This window comes from Harpia harpyja, chromosome 5 (assembly GCF_026419915.1).
Source record: "Harpia harpyja isolate bHarHar1 chromosome 5, bHarHar1 primary haplotype, whole genome shotgun sequence".
Lineage (NCBI taxonomy): Eukaryota > Metazoa > Chordata > Aves > Accipitriformes > Accipitridae > Harpia > Harpia harpyja.
The window spans coordinates 33,096,186-33,114,659 of record NC_068944.1 but is presented as its reverse complement, the minus strand read 5'-3'; the positions used below and the strand labels follow the sequence as shown (position 1 = coordinate 33,114,659).

General features: G+C 41.4%; 2 protein-coding genes across 4 annotated transcripts in view; one reads left to right on the top strand and one right to left on the bottom strand.

Moving 5' to 3' along the window:
* Positions 1 to 148: 148 nt before the first annotated feature.
* On the bottom strand, positions 149 to 13,227 carry MCM4 (minichromosome maintenance complex component 4). The gene is made up of 17 exons (XM_052788705.1): positions 12,615 to 13,227; positions 12,316 to 12,419; positions 11,907 to 12,065; positions 11,020 to 11,183; positions 10,834 to 10,932; positions 10,587 to 10,682; positions 10,404 to 10,499; positions 9,826 to 9,964; positions 9,157 to 9,377; positions 8,513 to 8,633; positions 6,437 to 6,696; positions 4,124 to 4,489; positions 3,652 to 3,779; positions 2,117 to 2,324; positions 1,350 to 1,578; positions 1,106 to 1,239; positions 149 to 723 (listed from the first exon to the last, which is right to left on the bottom strand). Exons 2-17 carry the CDS (start codon positions 12,386 to 12,388, stop codon positions 631 to 633), a joined length of 2,586 nt encoding a protein of 861 aa, XP_052644665.1. The 5' UTR covers positions 12,389 to 12,419; positions 12,615 to 13,227; the 3' UTR covers positions 149 to 630.
* A 59-nt stretch (positions 13,228 to 13,286) lies between these two features.
* The window catches only part of PRKDC (protein kinase, DNA-activated, catalytic subunit), an 86,590-nt gene continuing 81,402 nt past the window's right edge, over positions 13,287 to 18,474 (top strand). Inside the window, exons 1-6 of one of the 3 annotated variants that reach the window (XR_008235444.1) lie at positions 13,287 to 13,494; positions 14,094 to 14,170; positions 14,275 to 14,367; positions 15,201 to 15,275; positions 16,236 to 16,344; positions 18,177 to 18,289. Coding sequence is in view for 2 of the 3 variants with exons in the window: in XM_052788702.1 (XP_052644662.1) it covers positions 13,353 to 13,494; positions 14,094 to 14,170; positions 14,275 to 14,367; positions 15,201 to 15,275; positions 16,236 to 16,344; positions 18,177 to 18,289 (609 nt within the window). In the remaining variant the exon portion in view is untranslated. Of the gene's footprint in view, positions 13,495 to 14,093; positions 14,171 to 14,272; positions 14,368 to 15,200; positions 15,276 to 16,235; positions 16,345 to 18,176; positions 18,290 to 18,474 lie in introns of those variants that run through there. The other 2 variants (XM_052788702.1, XM_052788704.1) reach the window with 2 other exon arrangements.

Genomic DNA, 18,474 nt, shown 5'->3' with positions numbered 1-18,474 from the left:
CTACACTCAAGGGGGGGGGGGGGGAAGGCAAAGCTCCTTTCACATTCTCGGACAGCTTCCTGAAATTTGCAATTCTAGACTGAAAGTGCTCAGCACAGGATAGGCTCATTTTCACCAAAAATGAATGCTAAAGAGCCCTTTTAAGTCCAATAATTTTATTTTGGATTACAGCAATACTAGTAGTCAAATTGCATCCACTAAAAAGTCATTTAAGATGAATTTTTACAGTTCAATTTGAAATACGTACAACATTGTTAACATGTTCTACAAAACCTCATAAACATACGTGGCACTTGACATATTAGTAATTACATTTAGCTAAAATGTAAATAGCATTATTCAGCTAAGGATTTTTTTAGGTTCTTCATAATCTCTTGTGCTGACAGAAGTGCCACTTAATCGCCACTACACTTGTCATACCAAACGATAGCCCCAAATCTTGAAAATCTTGCAGACTAGCAATACAGCAAGTAAGGCAAAGTAAAGCCACGACAGCTGACTTGCAAGGAAAAGCTATGCTTGTCATAGCAAAATGATAGTCCCAAATCTGAAAGATCTTGCAGACTGACACTATTAAGTAAGGCAAGGCAACATAAAGCTGTGACAGCTAGCTTGCAAGGAAAGTCTAACTTACAGCAGTCTAACAGTCTTTCCAGTCACAGTCAAGAAGTCATCATCAGCCAAGGCACGAAGTGCTTCTTCAAACATTTCCTTAGTGACAGCCTTAAAAAAGAAGTAGTAAATCAAGTAAAGATGGGGGAGCGGAGGAGGGAATACTTTAAAGACTGTAAAAATACCTTACTTCCTTACTTCCTACCAATTTCCTTATCAGGTTTTTTAAGCTTTAGTATGTTCTTTTTATAATCTGGAATCTGGCCCAGAACCCTGAAGCTGAGCTTGCTATTTCAGAAGCCAGAATAAACGAAGATACAGCAAATGAGCTGAATCTTTATCTGTAGAATTGGCTTTCTGGTCACGTCAGCTGAAAAAGTTAGTGTCTCCCTTTCCCTCCATAATGTTGATTTGAGAACAAGATAATGTTGATTTGGAAAAACACCATACTTTTAAAATTAAGAAAAATGTAAAAACAAAGAAGGAAACTTACTGTATCAGACTGTGCTCGGAGATCATCAAAAAGCTGTTGGTATTTCAAAGCTGGTGTTTTACCCTTTGACTGGATAAGCTTCCTCAAGGCTTGAGCCAACTCCTCTTTCCGCTTACGAGCTGTGGCGCTCATTCCTTATAAAAGAAAGAAAACACCTTTTAGAAAAAAACCAAGGAGGACAGTTACATTTAAAAATTACAAAAGCCCAATAGCATCCCAGCCTTATCACTATGAAAACACAAACCTGTAGTGAGAATGGATATGTCCACAATTCCGGTCCTTGGATCAGTAGCAGACTGTTTCAGTGCTTCCCGATGGAGGCGTTTTGCTTCTTCTACATCGATTGTTTCAACTTTCTCAGAAAAGCGTACTTTAGCATGTGCTTCTGCCAGTCGGATTAGAGACTCAAGCTGTCGAGGATATGCAGAAACCATTCCCCTGCCACTACCAATCTTCCTCATGTCCACATATGCCTGAAAAGAAGAATCATTGACTATTTCAGGAAATCTTGTTATATCTATCATTTTCAGCTGAAACCAGGACACCTTCATCCCCCACCTCTTATTTCAGATACAAGCAATTCTGGCAAGCTGTTCCAAACACTATTTCTGCTCATATACCTTCACAATTCTTCTGCAATGAAGGATAACCACATCACATATACACAATTCCCTTATAGAGCAATTAAGCCACGATAATGAGTCACGTTTTGAATCACTTTAAAAACTTAGGACTACTCTTAACATAATAGTGCTTCTGTCTGTACTGACACATTTCATTTCAGTAGAATTTTATGCTTTTATTAATGTAATAGAACCAAACCCAACACATCTGAAAGCTAACGATCAAAGCACAAAATGACTTTTACACTGATCCTCGGTCATTTTTAGAGCTGCTTGAAGGGTCTTATAGAAAAATTATATAAAAATAGGAAGCATACACACGAGGGGATTTTGCCATTTTTGACAAGTCAGTAAGGACTTGGAACATTATTAACAGCAACTCCTTTACCTCAATAAGGGCTTGGCTTGCTTCTTCACTTAACCTGGGATTTACGTAACTACGAGCATATGCAATATAATCCCTCAATACTGCCATATCCATGTATTCCTCCTCCATCTTTTCTTCACTTCGGTAGTACAGTGAAACCAAATGGCGAGCAAGACGTCTGTCATAAGCTTCATCACGTGGATCCAACATTAAAAAGATCAAGTCAAATCTGAAGGGGATAAGAATCCACTGTAAGTGTGTGTACCTTTTTGCCTTTTAAAGTAGTTTGGTTTAGGGGTTTTGACTTAACAAGTACTGGTAGGAATTATTTGTTTATTAATTCCTACTCTAAGTAGGAATTACACTATTAAACTGAAAAGATAAATTTTCTAGAATTCTGAAAGTACAGAACAGCATAGCGGATTTGCTTTCATCCTATGGACTTGAAACTTTGAAAGCGAGATGTATTCTACAAAATTCAGATCCCCTGTTCAGGGCTGACAGTTTTTGTTTTCTTAAACAAACAAACAAAAAAAAGCCCACAAAAAAACCCGCACAAACACCAAATACACAGAACTTGCTGCTAAAGAAACTGCCCTGACAGGCAACAGCAGACAGAGCACATACCTATATAATTATTTTAGGCATATAAAAACTGTAAGTAAATAAATAAATATATTTTTAGAAGTACTTGCAGTTTAATCCTGAAGAAAATGGTTTATAAATTTTACAAACAATATACTCAACTACACTCAACTATAGGCAGACATGAATAATATATTTTTAGCGAGCCAATCATGCATTTTCATAAGCTTAAATCCTATAAATGGTGGAATTGGGATGCTGCTCAATCCTAGTTTCATGCAGTACACCTGTACTAAGGTAGCATTTGTCACTAAGCAGCTAAATTAAGCAGCTCTTAATTGAAAACAAAGCTGTAAGTGTTCTCGGAATACCCAGTATACCATCAGTGTACTTCCAATTTCCAGTTAGCGTGGGAATTCCTCACAAGATGCAACTGCAGCACATAGTTTAATTTTCTATCAGCAGACACTAAATGTTGCTGTAACGACTATTGCCCAAAGGGCTAGCACTGCCACCTCCCCAACTGAATTTTACAGAACATGAAACAGGCACAGATCTTCAGATTCTACCACCTCCAGTGCAAGTTCCTTCATCATCAGCATTTCACTTTAAAAGTTTTATAAAGCTAAGAAAAACATCCTGAGCTTTTGTTGACATTATCAATACTGTAAGTTTCAAAACAACTCTTTTCTAGGAGATGATTATGAAACAACAGAAAAACAACAACATAGAAGTAAATAAAGAGATCCTACAGATCTTATTACATCTGCTCAAGGTCAATGTCTAAATACTAAAAAGGCAGTTCTCTGCTCACATAGAAGCTGTAAGAACAGCATTTAAAAATAAGTGCTATTGAAGTTTTCCATTACACTACAAGGAACACAATTGTTCTGTTTTACTATATTTAATCATTTTCACAAGAGGAAGTATAACATCCATAAAAATGAGACATGCAAGCAGGAGTTCTGTACCTTGACAACAGTGTATGAGGAAGCTGAATATTTTCAATAGTAGTCTTTTTCGGATTCCACTGTGATTCTATAGGGTTAGCTGCTGCTAGGATAGATGTACGAGCGTTCAGTTGGCAAATAATTCCAGCCTGTCAAAATGAAAAACATTTCTGAAACCAGCTGCAACTATGTGCCACCAAGACTTTTTTCCCCCAACTTCATGAGATCACCAGTGTTATTAAATGGGTTCTGTAGTAAAAAACTGCATTGCAAAACGCTTTTAGAGTAAAGCAAGAACAAAAGCATCTGGAAATACTACAGTTTGCAACAAAAGCCGTATTCTTTTGTAAATGACTTGTTACATAATCTAGGATTGATCCACTGACAACAACAACAAAGTGTAATCCTTTGTTGTTCTGGTAACTTTTCACTTTCAACTGCTTAGCATATACCATGCTTAGTGGAAAGAACCTGGAATTAAACAGGCGCTTACCTTTGCAATGGAGAGAGTCTGCTGTTCCATTACTTCATGTAGTACTGATCTTGTGCTTTCGTTCATTTTATCAAACTCGTCAATGCAGCAGATGCCATTGTCACTAAGTACTAGAGCACCAGTCTGAAGAACCAGTTGCCGTGTTTCTGGATCCTTCATCACATATGCAGTAAGACCAACTGCGCTTGAGCCTTTGCCAGATGTATACTGGCCTCGAGGAACCAGGTTATACACATACTGGAGCAGCTGTGATTTACTAGTACCAGGATCACCACAGAGAAGAATGTTGATCTCTGCACGAAAATTGCCTCTTCCTGTGTGAGTAAAATCCTTTCTTGATCCCCCAAAAAGTTGAAGCAGAATACCCTATAAAAATATTCTCTTTAAAAATCAAAACATCACCTCTTGTATAGCCAACAGAGCAAATCCAACTGTTGAACTGAAACACTGCTAAAAGTAACACAACTCGGACATGAAAGAAAACACTTGACGCTATTTTTAGAAGTCTTTAAAAGGGTTCATCCTTTATAGATATCCTCAATTCCAGTTAATTACAAACATATAGTTAAACTGCTAGGTCCTATGAACTCAGCTTCTAATTAAAAAGTTTGAAATTAGATTCGTTCCAAATTAGATTAATTTCAAATCTATTCCAAAACTTATGTAATCAAAATTTTGATAACAAATTCTGCAGACAATAGGAAAGCCAGCATAGACTATTGTTTTCCCTAAGGCTATGTTTAATCTAGGACCAAAGTACTATTACCTCTTTCGTTTCATTAGAAAAGTGCCATTTTTATCAGCTTTTTAGTCAAGATTAATCAAGTATCATTTTCTTTTCTGGAAAACTGCTTTACTGCATACACAACATTACTTAAAAGTTCTTTACTTGCCCATAAAGATGAAGTTTAAGGTCTTTTTATTTCACTGGAATTTACTAACACTTCCTCCTTTATATTTCCTAAAGAAAGCATATGCTTGCAGTGTTTGTAAAGAAATAAAAGTAACTAACTTCCAGTATTTTGAAAGTACTGGAATTATTAGTACAAACATATGCTTGTAATTTTATCAGTTAGCTAGAATGATCAGGGAGGACTTTTTTTCCTTTTCAAATTTACTAGATGAGGAAAACTGGGAAATGGTGAATTTTTTTTGTATTTTTTTTCATCTAGCAGCATATATATGCTAGAAAGTCAATGAAAAGAAGTGATAAGTCAGTGACAATGACAGCTGGAAACAGGAAGGAAACCAGTACACTACTTCATGTAAAGTCTATGCAAATTTCTTACAGCACACAAACCTTGCAGAGGTATGGAGTGAGCTATTTGTATTAGTTCTGTTCTCATTCACTTAGAACAACTTGTGGAGGTCAGTAAAACCTGTTCAGTAGTTACATGAAGTATGACCTGCCCCATTTGATTTTCCTTGAGGTCCCCAATATAGAGTATTGGTGTTCCAATGCATGTGGGTTTAAAGCACTTTCAAGTATTAAAGATACAAACTTTTTATGTTGTTGTGAACAGATTTTTGTCAGAACCTGAAGATCTCCCTTGGTGAAGGGTCCCCTAGCTTTCCTCAACTCCTCCCACTACACCCTGATGTGCCTTATTAGTGTGGTGAGGAGGTAATGACAAATGGAATTGTCATTATTGTATTTCCATTTCATCCGGAAATCTTTGTATGGTTTTGAATTCAACTTCTAGCCATTTCAGAAATGAAATGTGATAATGTATAAATCTATACAGAAAAAACAAAGGAATATACTTGAAGAGGATTATTTGGTGTCTGACATTACCTTGAGACCCACTACTGACTGTAGTTTTTGCAGTGATAAAGTTGTAGTACTTTTGCTGAACATTTATTGGAACAGTCAGTTCTTGGATACATCTAAGTAATTGTTTTAACAATCCCTAAGTCAGGGTCAACCACATGTCATTTTAAAGCTACTGTTCTCTTGTGAATGCCTCTTTTCAGCAATCACTCACTATGTTATAGCTACTTTTCTTTTTTTTGATCACTAGTAATCTGAACATTGAAGAGACATCCAAGATGAATACTGCAATTAAGTTTTCTGAGTTCTGCTGCTTTCCTATGTTTTCACTATCTTCCCTCTAACACTCCTTAATAACATGAAAAGAATTATGATACGCTTACAGCCAACTCCATCCTGACAAGACCATGGAGTTTTAAGACTGCTCAAGATACAGTTTTTTGAATTTGGAAGCCTCAAGAAATTTTTATAGCAAACAGTAACTACAAATGTACTTGCATATTAATGCATTTCTTACAAGAGAAATACAGAATTTGATTCACCTTTTTGATATCTTCATGCTCATAGATACTTGGGGCCAATGCTGAAGAAAGTCTCTCATATATGTCTGCTTTTTTGGAAAGCTCTTTTAGCATTTCCACACGTTCCTCTGTAAACATTTTTTGCTCCGTTTCCTCATCAACACCATGCAGGCGTTTTGCATCCGTCTTGCGGTAGTGTATTACATCAATGTGGGTCTTATAGACAGATTTTACGTTGCTGATCCTTGGATTAACTCGAATTGGGACTGCCCTGTAAATACCTAAATACAATTTTTAGTCACAGCATTAGATATGAAGAAACATAGTAATTCCAAAACCTGAAAATTTTACATCTTCCCTTGAAAAGCTTTTCAAAACAGCCTGAATACTCTAGTCAGTTTATCTCCCAGTATGAGTAAGTCATGTAGAAGTCAATGGAACACACTTAAGTAGTCTAGACCCTATTTTTGCAGGTACAATGTTTAACATTCCTATCACAAGTGTTCTCAACAAGGAAAATGCTTAAGCATTTTTGAAAAAAATTAAGGCTTGATACTTTTGAAAGTCCTGCTCTAATGTCTGAAGTCAGCATTTCCCCCTTTTATAAGTGCCAAGTTTAATAATAGATTTCTAATGCATCTCTAACAACTAGCAGTACAGCAGTTGTTTTAAAGCAAAGTGGTTTATAAAAATGTGGTTGCAATATCACAAGACTTACTCTATGTTATGACTCTCCTGGCAGCAGACACTATTTAAGATATTGCCTCTTCCTCACCTACATTCTCAGAATGACTGAATCAAGGTCAGACAATCTGGAGAGCATCTAGTCTAACCCTGGGCTCAAACTGGAGTCAACTAGAACAGGTTGCTAAAGGCCATGTCCAGTCAGGTTTTGAACATCTCTAAGGATGGAGACTCCACACAGCCTGTCTGGGCAGCCTGTGCCGGGGCCTGACCACCCAAACAGTAAAAAAGTTCTTATGTTTACCTGCAATTTCCTGTATTTCAACTTGTGCCCACTGCCTGCCACTGGGTACCACTGAGAAAAGTGTGGCTCTGTCTTCTTGACACCACCACCTGCCCCAACACCAAATCAGATATTTATAAACACACTGGTAAGATCCCCCTGAGCTTTCTCTTCTCCAGACTGAGCAGTCCCAGCTTTCTCAGCATTTCCATATATGACGGAGGTTCCAGTTATCATCATGGCCCTTTGCTGAATTCACTCCACTATGTTCACTCACTCCAGAATGTTCACATCTCCCTTGTACTGGGAGAGCCCAGAAATGGACCCAGTACTCCAGGTGTGGCCTCACCAGTGCTGAATACAGGGGATGGACCACCTCCCTTGACCTGCTGGCAATGCCCCTCCTAATGCAGCCCAGGAAGCTGTTGGCACCACAGTCATCTGGTCTATCAAGCACTGCTTCCTTCCAGTTTTGCTTTTGTCTGCCAGTTTGCTGAGGGTGCACTCTGTCCCATCATCCAGGTCATTAGCAAAGATATCCAACAGTGTTTGGCCCCAGTATTGGCCCCAAGGGTACACCCATGGTGACCAACCTGCAGCTAGACTTTGTGCCACTGATCATAATGCTTTGAGCCCAGCAGTTCTGCCAGTTAAATCCATCTCACTGTCCACTAATCTAACCCATACACCATCAGTTTGTCTATGAGGATGTCGTGGGAGACAGCGATGAAAGCCTTTCTAAAGTCAGGATAAACAACATCCACCGCTCCAGTCATCTCGTTGTAGAAGGTTGGTACCCACTGTAAATCCCTGCTGACAACACCCAATCACCTTCTTGTCCTTCATATGGTTAGAAATGGTTTCCAGGATTATTGGTTCTATCACCTTCCCAGGGTCAAGATGAGGTTGACTGGCCTATAGTTCCCCAGGTCTCCTCCTTGTCCTAGGAGGGACAATGGATTTCTTCCAACATCTTAGCCAGTCACCATCACTTTTCAAAGATAACCAAATGGCCTTGCAAAGACAGTGGCCAGCTCCCTCAGGACTTGCACATACATCCCATCAGGTCCCTTTTTAGACAGTTAAGATCAGTGAAAAAGTAGGATGCAAATACTCAAAGCACATTTTACCTGTGACATTAACTCTGTCACCCGGCTGAACTTTATCAACAAGGTCATTGTGAGCAAACAGCGCAACCGTATGCGGGGTCTGTCCAGCTGGCATATCTTCAGGAGACTCCTGCAGTTTAATCTAGCAAAAAGCACTTAACTCTTAGTTTCAAAAAAGCAAAGCTTTTCCACAGAGCATACAACAGAATCTTGTATTACCACAATCTTCAGCATCATTTTGAATCAGGAACATTGCTCAAGAACAAAAAACTCCCACCCAAACAGCAAAACTGATTACTAATAAAAAAATACGATGAAAATGAGAATTCTGCCAGTTGCTACTGGTATGGCTAAAATGCTGTTACAGACAAGGCTCATCTAGTCCAGATAGAAGTGGACATACTATATATAAAGGGGCTTCCATACAGAAACATTTAAGATGTGTACATAACTTCATTTCATCCTTTTAATGCATTTCTTCTCCAAAGTAGACTTACCCTTTCGATAAGTTGTTTCACCCATTTTCACGTTCCAAAACACTTTTCCCTTCTCAAAACATTCAATCTCAAGATAACATACATTAATGCTATTGATGCTAATAAGGGGGGGGGGGTAGCAAAAACTATAATCTGTTTCATTTTAGCCACTACCTAAGTGCAACATACCATCTGTTTGTCAGAGAACATGGATCGATTGTGAATCAGTGCCATACTGTGCGTTGTGTTACAGTTCTTGCATACTGATGGTTCAGCAATCCTGCCACGATCGATTTCTACTCTGGTGGTGAAAGCGCAAACCTGGCATTTAAAGAATGCTTCTTGCATCTCTGGAATTAACTGGGAGCTTCTGATGACCATACCACTGATGGTGATAAGCTGATCAATATCTACAAAATAAAGACTCATGTCGTGACTTCATACTCTTAAAATTTAAAATAACCTTCAAAATTTCACGTTACATTAGTTTTCAGGTGGGAGGTAGACATTTGGATAGGTACTAGTATTTTGTTTAAGACAAAGCAAAAAGAATCATAAATGCATAGTACAAATATTCTAAATTACATGAGTATTTATACAAAAGAAAGAATCCTTCGCACTTGCAGTACTAAGAACATGAGTAGCTGATGCCAGGAAAGATTTCCTTTATGGATAGATTATTCTGCATTTGGGCTCTAAAGCATTTGCTTCTGAAACAGACTTACATAAAGAAAAGATATTGGTCTGGATGGACCACAAGTACAGTTTTATATGGTCTTCATGTAATTCTATGTTAACATTCAGTAAGTTTATATAAATCCTTAAGATTCTTTTCTAACATGGTAATCAAATTTTTACCTTCAGGATTTAGACTTCTCATATTCCTAGTCTTCAGTGCATTATAAGGCCTTACTTGAATTTGATGTTCTAATATTGAATCAGGATAACGATCAAAAAATATCTCATTGACAGCCATGTCAAATGTTGGGATAACTTCCTGTGTAAAATTATTAGAAACAGTTAAGCTTACAAGTTAAAAAAAAATAAAAAACATAGAACATAATATTTTTGCATAAAGCATTTTATGTGCTGCTGATCAGCCAGGAATGACTAAAAGTTATGCCAGCTGAGCATTTTCCTACATAACAGAAAACTTGCTGTTTAGGTCGGATTTATTCACTTGAGTATTGCAAAGGGGAAAAAAAAAAAGTACAAGACTCCAGACACTGCAGCTTACCAGCTAGTTTTGCATGCATGAGGTACCCCCTGTAATATCTGCAGTTAACTACTATGAAACAAGACATTTTAAGTAAAATAAAGAAGCCACAGAGATTACACTGAACATACAAAGTACACATTGCATTTAAACAAACATGTTAAAAGCCAGAAATATGAAAAAGCCACTTGAAAGCCAGAAAACAAGTGCACTACTTCACCTGAGGATAGCAGATCAGTTGCCTGTAAAGATTTTCATCAAATGATCTTAGATGGTCACAATTTACATTCAGGAATGGTTCTCCAACCATATTAATCTGCAAGGTATTTGAAAAGAAATCTTTAGCTCAATGGCATGCAAGACTAAAACAGAAAAGTTACAGATTTCGCTGTGTTACAAGTACCTCTTCAAGTCGTTGCATATAGCGTGGCTCATTAAGATCCAAGCCAATGTCTTCATCCTCTTTAGCTAGTGGATCAATAAAGCGCTGAAGAAATCTCTGAATGTTAGAGGTAACAGGGAGACAGAAAGGAAAGATGAGCAGAATTTAGTAGTACAAACACCTGCTTTGTATCAGATTTAACTAATATTTGTTTAAATCAAAATAACTTTTCATTTAAAAAAGGGAAAAAAACAAGCTGTTAACCTACCTGGAATTTTTCTTTGCATGAGGCTACATTAACATCTGTTCCCCAGATAACAAGCTTTTGTCCAAGAGATTGCTCAGTTGCTACTACATCCTCAGCCAGCTACATGGAAACAAATTAAGCATTCGTAAATATACATAGCTGTTTAGAAGGAAGTTGTCAGATTCAAAATCCAAGGCATCTACCTACCCCATCTGAGTGTAAATCGACTTGTCTGGCTTTACGGGCAGACCCGAGATCCGGCCTCTGCCTAACTGGTGTTCCTCGTACGCCACTTCGTGGAGTACCCTCTACCCTGGAGCTGGGTGTGCCGTAAGTCAGAGGTGAACTGATATCGAAGTCAAGAGGAATAGCTATAAAAAAATGTTTTATTGTGATTATCAAGACATTTTACGTTTAGAGCAGACTGAAATTCAGCCTGTGCATTCGTCTCATCATTCTTTCAACTCTACTGTCATAAAATGAGTAGCGCCAATCGATTCCAGTGTTTTGTTAAACAATAAAGATACTGCAAGTCTACCCAGAACTCTTCTTTGCATTAACATCTCTTCTGAAAGATCCCAAGTTCTAGTAAAGCTTTGCTAGAAAAACTTTAAAGCGGTCCTGCATTTTGAAACTACATTGGTGTTCAAGCATAAAAAGTCAAAACGCAGCATTTTAGACGAAACCCATTTTTAAGTATTTTTGGGGCTGTAAAACAAGTGACACGACACCTACCAGCTATGGTGACTAAAACCAATCCTATTTATAAAAGCAAGAAAGGCTTTTTATGGCAATCACTCTAATTCTTTCTGCATTAGTAAGTTTATCCTTTCTAGAAATACACAGAAGAGTAAGGCAGAATCCCCGATCCATACTCCCATGATGACCTGAAGCTACAGCAGCAGATCTGCACCCCTGCCACCGACTCCCTTCCCATACTGCTCGCTATGCCAAGCTCGAGTGAGAAACTCGAGACAAAAACTCATTCTCTCCCAGAGTATTTTTCAGCCGGATCTGTTCTCCGCGCTGGCTCGCTACACCACAGCGCAGCAGGCGTGAGCCAAGTGGCGCGGCCTGCCCGGCCCCCGGCGTACCGGCGTGGCGGAACTGCGGGGGGCTGGAGAAGAGAGCATCGGGGCCGCTGGGGCTCTGCAGGTCGGCGGGCGGGGAGGTGGGCATGGGCTGCAGGTCTCCGGTGGAGGTGGAGTCCTCCGTCCGACGCTTCTGCGAAGGAGGAGACCGAGCATCTGGCGCTGCAAGACACAAGCAGGCCCGCAGCCGGCGTCGAAATCGTCGCAACGCCGCCGGAGGCGGACCGAGGTACGGGCACGGCGGGCGGACAACGAGGCGAGAGCCCACCAGGCAGCCGACACCCGCCCGCTCCCCCCCGGCCCCCACCCCGCCGCCGCCGGCGAGAGCCGCGGGCTGGCTGCGGCTCCGGCTCTGGCTCCGGCCGCCGACCCCCCCGCCCCCGGGCCAGCCCCTTCCCACCAAAACACTTACGAGTCGGGGGGTTGCTACCCCGGCCGCGCTTGCCGCCGCGGCGGCGGCTGGGCGTGGAGACGGGCGACGACATGGCGCTGCTCCGGCTCCCGCGGCAGTCCTACCTGCGGGGGGTCGACGAGAGGAACGAGAGGAACGCGAGCCCCGAGCCCCGAGCCCCGGCCAGCGGGTTTCCCTCCCTCCCTTCCTTCCTCTTCCTCTTCCTCCCCCCTCTGCTCACACACGCCGAGCGCGGAGGGGGTGGGGGGGGAGAGCGGGGCAGCGACCCCCGCCCGGCGCCGGAGCGCGCGCCTACCCACCTCTGCGGCCCCCAGCAGCTCCAACCTCCCCAGGAAATTCCGCGCCAACCGAATCGCGTGCGCGCGCTCTGGCGGGCTTTCTGGCCAATGGGTAGGCGCGATCGCAACGGCAGCGCCCAACAGAGGGAGAAAGGGGGGATGCGGGCCGGAGAAAGAAAGGAGGAAGGAGGCCAACCCTCCGGCCCCCCGAGGCGAGGGTCGCGCCCTGCTCGACCTGGTACAATAGTTACAGGAATACATTGCAGGGTACTCCTTGTGCTACGAGACGGAGGCCGTCTTCAGCAATGGCAAATCGCTCCCCACCACCAGCCCAGAATGGAACCGCCCCCACCTGACCGAATTTCGCGGCAAAACTAGTCCTGCGGTCTGGCAGGGAGGCATGGGGAGGTCGGAGCAGCCCATTCTCCGAGGGGGGGGGAAGCTACTACTGTACGTTCGTGTACTGAGCCGATCCTGCAGCAAGAGGCATAAAAATGCCCTCAAATCCTATTCCCTGCCACCGCCCGTTAGACGATCGTGCCGCCCGTGGCGCCTCCCTCTCCTCGGAACGGTCTGGCCGAGGTCTACCCGCGTTTCTCCGGCCCCCGAGTTGACCGGTCCTGATGTCACAGCTTGTCCCGTGTCCCGTCCGTCCCCCCCTCCCCCGGCTGGCTGTGTTGGATCCGGCCGGGGGCGGGTCCTTCGCGCCCGCTTCCTCCTGCCGCCGTTCCGCTGCCTGGGCTGCTGGCCTGGGGCAGCATGGCCGGCGTCCAGGAGTGCCTGCACCAGCTGCACCGCTGCCTGCAGCCCGGCGATGCCGCCAGCGCCGCCCTGCACGGCTACAGCCTGCTCCGCAGCTTGGGGGAGACCTGCCTCACCAGCCTGGCGAGCGGCGCGCAGGGTGCGCCCTCGGGCCCGGCCCGGCCCTGGCGGATGGCGGCAGGGGGCAGGGGCAGGGGCTGAGGGGCCTCAGGGGCTCTGAGCGAGGCCTGGGCGGCTGTTGCCTCGCTGGTGACGTTAAAACAGCAACTGCTCAGCTTGGGGAGGGCTCATCAGTGGTGGGGAGGAACATACCAGACCGGTGGTCCCGCGGGAAAGGGGTGTCTGTCTGTCTGTCTGTCCTCGCCCAGTTCTTCGCTCAACACGACACTGCAGGGCTGCTGGCTTGACATAAAGGGTTGATTTCGGGGGAGGGACGGTCTCTTGCCCCAGATAACCATTTACCTTGGTAAAAATACTGCGGTGCCTGCCCCGACGTGCCCCCAGGTTGGCTTTCCCCCGGCCCTGAGCAGGGGCAGGGGCAGGGCAGGGCCTGGGCCCAAGTCCATGGGGAGGTCGGAGGCACCCACGTTAAGTTGTGGTTTTTCTGCTGGCAAGCATCAGTCCTGTCCAAGGTGTTCAGGTGTACATCTGTGCAAGGTGACGGGCTGAGTGGTGTCCAGCCCTGCCTGCTCTAGAAGGGAAACCAACCGCCTGATGGGTTGTTTTGCTTCCCTGCAGCGCTGCACCTGTCTCTGGTGTTTTCCCAAGAGCATAGCTTACTTGTCTTTATCCACAGATCCCTCAGCATCGAGGAGGTAAGTTGGCAAACTTTGAAAGAAACGTTGAGGTAGCGTTACATGAACAGCATGTTACGCTACACACGTTAAAACTAATTTTTTTTTTTTTTGTAACGCTTCAGTTTCGAGATTGCAGGGAAGAAGCATTGAAGTTTCTTTGTGTCTTTATGGAAAAAGTTGGTGACAAAGTTCATCCTTATGCCTGTAATATTAAGGTGGGTAAAGGAAAATTATTTCCTAAAGGTCTTTGCCAAATGGTTGAAACAATTCTGGTGGGTCTCATACCGTAACTATCCTTCACCCTCCCAGTCTGCCTTGCTCCTCCCTAGTGTTCTTGTTAGAGCTGAAATAACTTGATTGACTTAAAGTGTAATTCATACAGCCGAGAAGTGTGGAATTGTTTCGTCAACTATGGACTTAATTTTATTAATATCTCTTTATAGAACATAATAGGTATTAATTTTGAAAATAAGTTATTGATACTGAAAATAACTATTATTACTTTTAATTTATACAGACTAAATTCATAGTTTAAGTGTAGTATTTTAAATGTTTCTATAGGTGATGGTTGATTTTAAATACCGATTTAAAAAAAAAAATTTCTCCTGTGAAGTTGTTACTTTTGCAATATATACAGAAATTGGTGGAAACTACCTCTAAAAATGAGGTTCCTTAAGTCTAGATTGCTGAATAATACTGTTTTGCATAGAAATGCTTGACTGCACCACTGCACTTTCTGTTCTCAAATTAGTAGCTATGTATTGTAAGGAATGATAGTGCAGAAGCAGAAAATTTGCTATATGTGCCTTTTATTCCAGAAACTGCACTTACTTTGCTTGAGCTGGGATTTGTTATTATGTCAGACAGTACTGCAGTGTTGTCAGTGAGGCGACTTTCAGGACTGAATATTTTTATTGTTTTAGTCTTTTTTAAAAACCTTAAACTTGTTAGGAACAGATACTTTAAAGAGATAGATGAATACATTGTTATCTTTGAATTCGCTTCCCTACTTACGAGTATTATAATCTCCCTTTTCTTTCCTATTTAGCAAACTTGTATTGGTGTTTATACAAAAGAGAGAGCAGCCAAATGTAAAATCCCAGCTCTGGAACTTCTCATTAAGGTAAAATGCATTTTATAAATCTCTCTTGTTTCTAGAAAGAATAGAAAATCTGCTGTATTACTATAGTTGTGCTATATCATGCAGAAAATATGCAGTCAGCAGTAGCAAGAGAATAGTTACAGTGTAATATTTAGATGTTAGTAATAGATATGTTTTAACAACAGATTGTCTTTGATATACCTCCAGTAGGTTACTTCAATGTGAGCATGTTATTCCTTCATCTGCTAGAGTAAGACTCGATTGTTCTGTGGGCAGTTGCAGATCTTCTCTCACCCTCTTTATTATGTTTCTTTAAGGAGAAATTTTGCAGTTCAATTGTATTCTTACTTTAAAATACTATGTATTAATACATATTATAATATAATAGACACAGTATGTGAAAGGTGTGGAGGAGGAGAAGGACTTTTTTTCAGAAGTTTTATTACTATGTGAGACAGTAATTTCATAACGTGCTTCCTTAGAATGCATTAGACCTTTGTTTTCCAAATGCTTTTGCACCTACTTAGTTCTGTTTATGAGAAACAAAACTCCCATCTGAGTTATTCTGAGTCAGTTCTGTGAATTGGATTGGCTTTATAGCAGCAGGGAGAGAAATACAGTATGATAAAGGCTACTGCAGACTTGGTAAGCCTATGCTCTTGTGGGGTTTTTATATACATAGATATGTATATATGTACATATAAAACTATACTGCATATAATTTTCATGTAGATGATCTATAATATACATTAAAAATAATAAATTTTATGTTTATAGATATATAGGAAGGTAGTTTGTTGTTCAAGCAGATTTCATGCCAATACTCTTTTCCTGGACTGGTCACCTTAAATCTCTTTCTTTGAATAGCATACTTAAGCTGAAGTTACACATCTGAACTGTGTTTTTATTTAGACCAAGTAGGATTGTTGTAGTGATATTAATGATTTTCCTAAATTTTCTTTTTTTTTTAATCTATCTTAGTTGCTCCAAAGTTTACGACGTTCCTGTCTGATGGAAGAAATGAAAGTTGGGGAGATATTTAATAAATTTTATGGGGAACTTGCCACAAAAAGTAAAGTTGCTGATACAGGTAGGCTTTAGTTTTTCTGTCAATGTCCTTTGTTTTATTTACACTGTTTTGTTGGATTATACCCCATGAAAATGTATAATTGTTATTCCCATGGCAAGTGTGTTTAAAAATGGTAGCTGTCATGTTTTAGAGCTAGTAAAATTTGTTTAGGTCTTCTGATCATGATCATGCAGTTAGCTGCTTCTTAGCAGACCTGTATATATCTATGAGCTAACATGCAGGAGAAATCATGTAATTGGATTTAGTAGTGGCAGTTTGTACTGAATTTAAGCATAGGTCTGGTTTAAGATTCCCAACATAAAAGAGTATTTGTATGTTTAATCTGTTGTTATTAGTTCCTGAATGCCTAAATCCTGAAAGTAATTCCAGCTTTCTTGTTGTTAACCAACTTAACTTTGCTAGGCTCTTAGATTTCCCGTCCTGCCCCCCCCCCCCGCCCAAGTTCAGTGCAAACCTGGTGTAGCTGAACTTTTGAAGTTACTCTTATACCTGTTTTATAACTATACACACACATACCCCTGTAACTTTGAGCCTTAAGAGTAGTCCTGGTCCTTCTAGTGGGTGCTCTTTTCAAAAGTAGAGGCTGCCCGTCCCTGTCAAAGTTCATGTAAACCCCAACTCGATTGCTAAAGCTCTTTGTAACCTTATTCTAACCCTGGCCAGTTTTGTCCTAAGAGCTGCTGTTTTAGTGTAATAGTTCCTGCATTGCTCACCCCTAATGTGAGCTCATCAGTTCCTGCCTTGCCTAATTATGTTACTTATGATGTTAAACATACTAATATGAGCTCTAGTTTGATCATCTTGGCTAGTTACAGCTGAAATCTTGACTTGACAGGACTAGCCCTCACAAAACTTGCTGTGCCTGTGTAGAACCCTTTAGTCTAAACTCAAGCCTAGAAACTGTTGGCCTTAACCAACCTTGTTCCCCTGTACTCGGCACTGGTGAGGCCGCACCTCGAGTACTGTGTTCAGTTTTGGGCCCCTCACTACAAGAAAGACGTTGAGTTGCTGGAGTGTGTTCAGAGAAGGGCAACCAAGTTGGTGAGGGGCCTGGAGCATAAGTCTTATGAGGAGCGGCTGAGGGAGCTGGGGCTGTTCAGTCTAGAAAAGAGGAGGCTGAGGGGAGACCTTATCGCTCTCTACAACTACCTGAAGGGGGGTTGTAGTGAGGTGGGTGTTGGTCTCTTCTGTCAGGTGTCTGGAGATAGAAGGAGAGGAAATGGCCTCAGGTTGCGGCAAGGGAGATTTAGGTTAGATATTAGGAAAAATTTCTTTACTGAGAGGGTTGTCAGACATTGGAATAGGCTGCCCAGGGAAGTGGTTGAGTCACCATCCCTGGAGGTATTCAAAAAGTGAGTAGACAGGGTACTCTGTAACATGGTTTAGTGGGCATGGATGATGGTTGGACTCGATGTTCTTGAAGGTCTTTTCCAACCTAAATGATTCTATGATTCTATGATTCTAACCCTGATGGTAATTAAAAGACCCAGCATAACCTCAAGGCCAGTAGCAAACTTGGATTAGTAGTAAATGCTTCCTCAGTGGATATGGTCTTTATTAATCAGTTTTCTAAGCCACGTTTAAAAAGAGTAAATGTGTTTAACTTATTAATGTGAGAGGAGGATGCATCTCACATCGTAGTATGTAGATACATATGTGTATATATGTACGTACATCATAAAGAGCTGTCTTTCCTGTAGGCTAATCACCAATTAAAATTAAACCATCAGGGATGGTTTTCTCATGGTTGCAAGTTACATAGGAATTGCAATGGAAGTGTCAAAGTAATGATTTCAGTAATTAATATTTAATAATATTAAATTACTTTCTAGTACTGGAGAAGATTTATGAGCTTTTGGGAGTTTTGGGAGAGGTCCAGCCTAGTGACATGATTAACAATTCTGAAAAGCTATTCCGAGCTTATTTGGGAGAGCTTAAAACACAGGTATGATTGGAATTTCTTTTCAGACTCTTGCATTGCTTTGGTTTTTTTCCTTTGAGGTGTGTAGCACTGTATGTTGGAATACTATTTTAACTAGCACAGTTTGTAGGGAATCTAACTGGACAATTATAAATGCTTCCTTAAGGACTGTTAAAGTTTGTGTTCTCTGGTTCTGAGAAGCTTTCAAA

What these genes read in the sequence shown, in the direction of transcription:
- MCM4 (XM_052788705.1), bottom strand. Translation starts at nt 12,388, where the DNA reads ATGTCGTCGCCCGTCTCCACGCCCAGCCGCCGCCGCGGCGGCAAGCGC. An exon ending in CCCGCAGTTCCGCCACGCCG is followed by an intron (nt 11,184 to 11,906) that starts GTACGCCGGGGG and finishes ATTTTTTTATAG; the next exon opens with CTATTCCTCTTGACTTCGAT. An exon ending in TCCGAGCACAGTCTGATACA is followed by an intron (nt 724 to 1,105) that starts GTAAGTTTCCTT and finishes TTCTTTTTTAAG; the next exon opens with GCTGTCACTAAGGAAATGTT.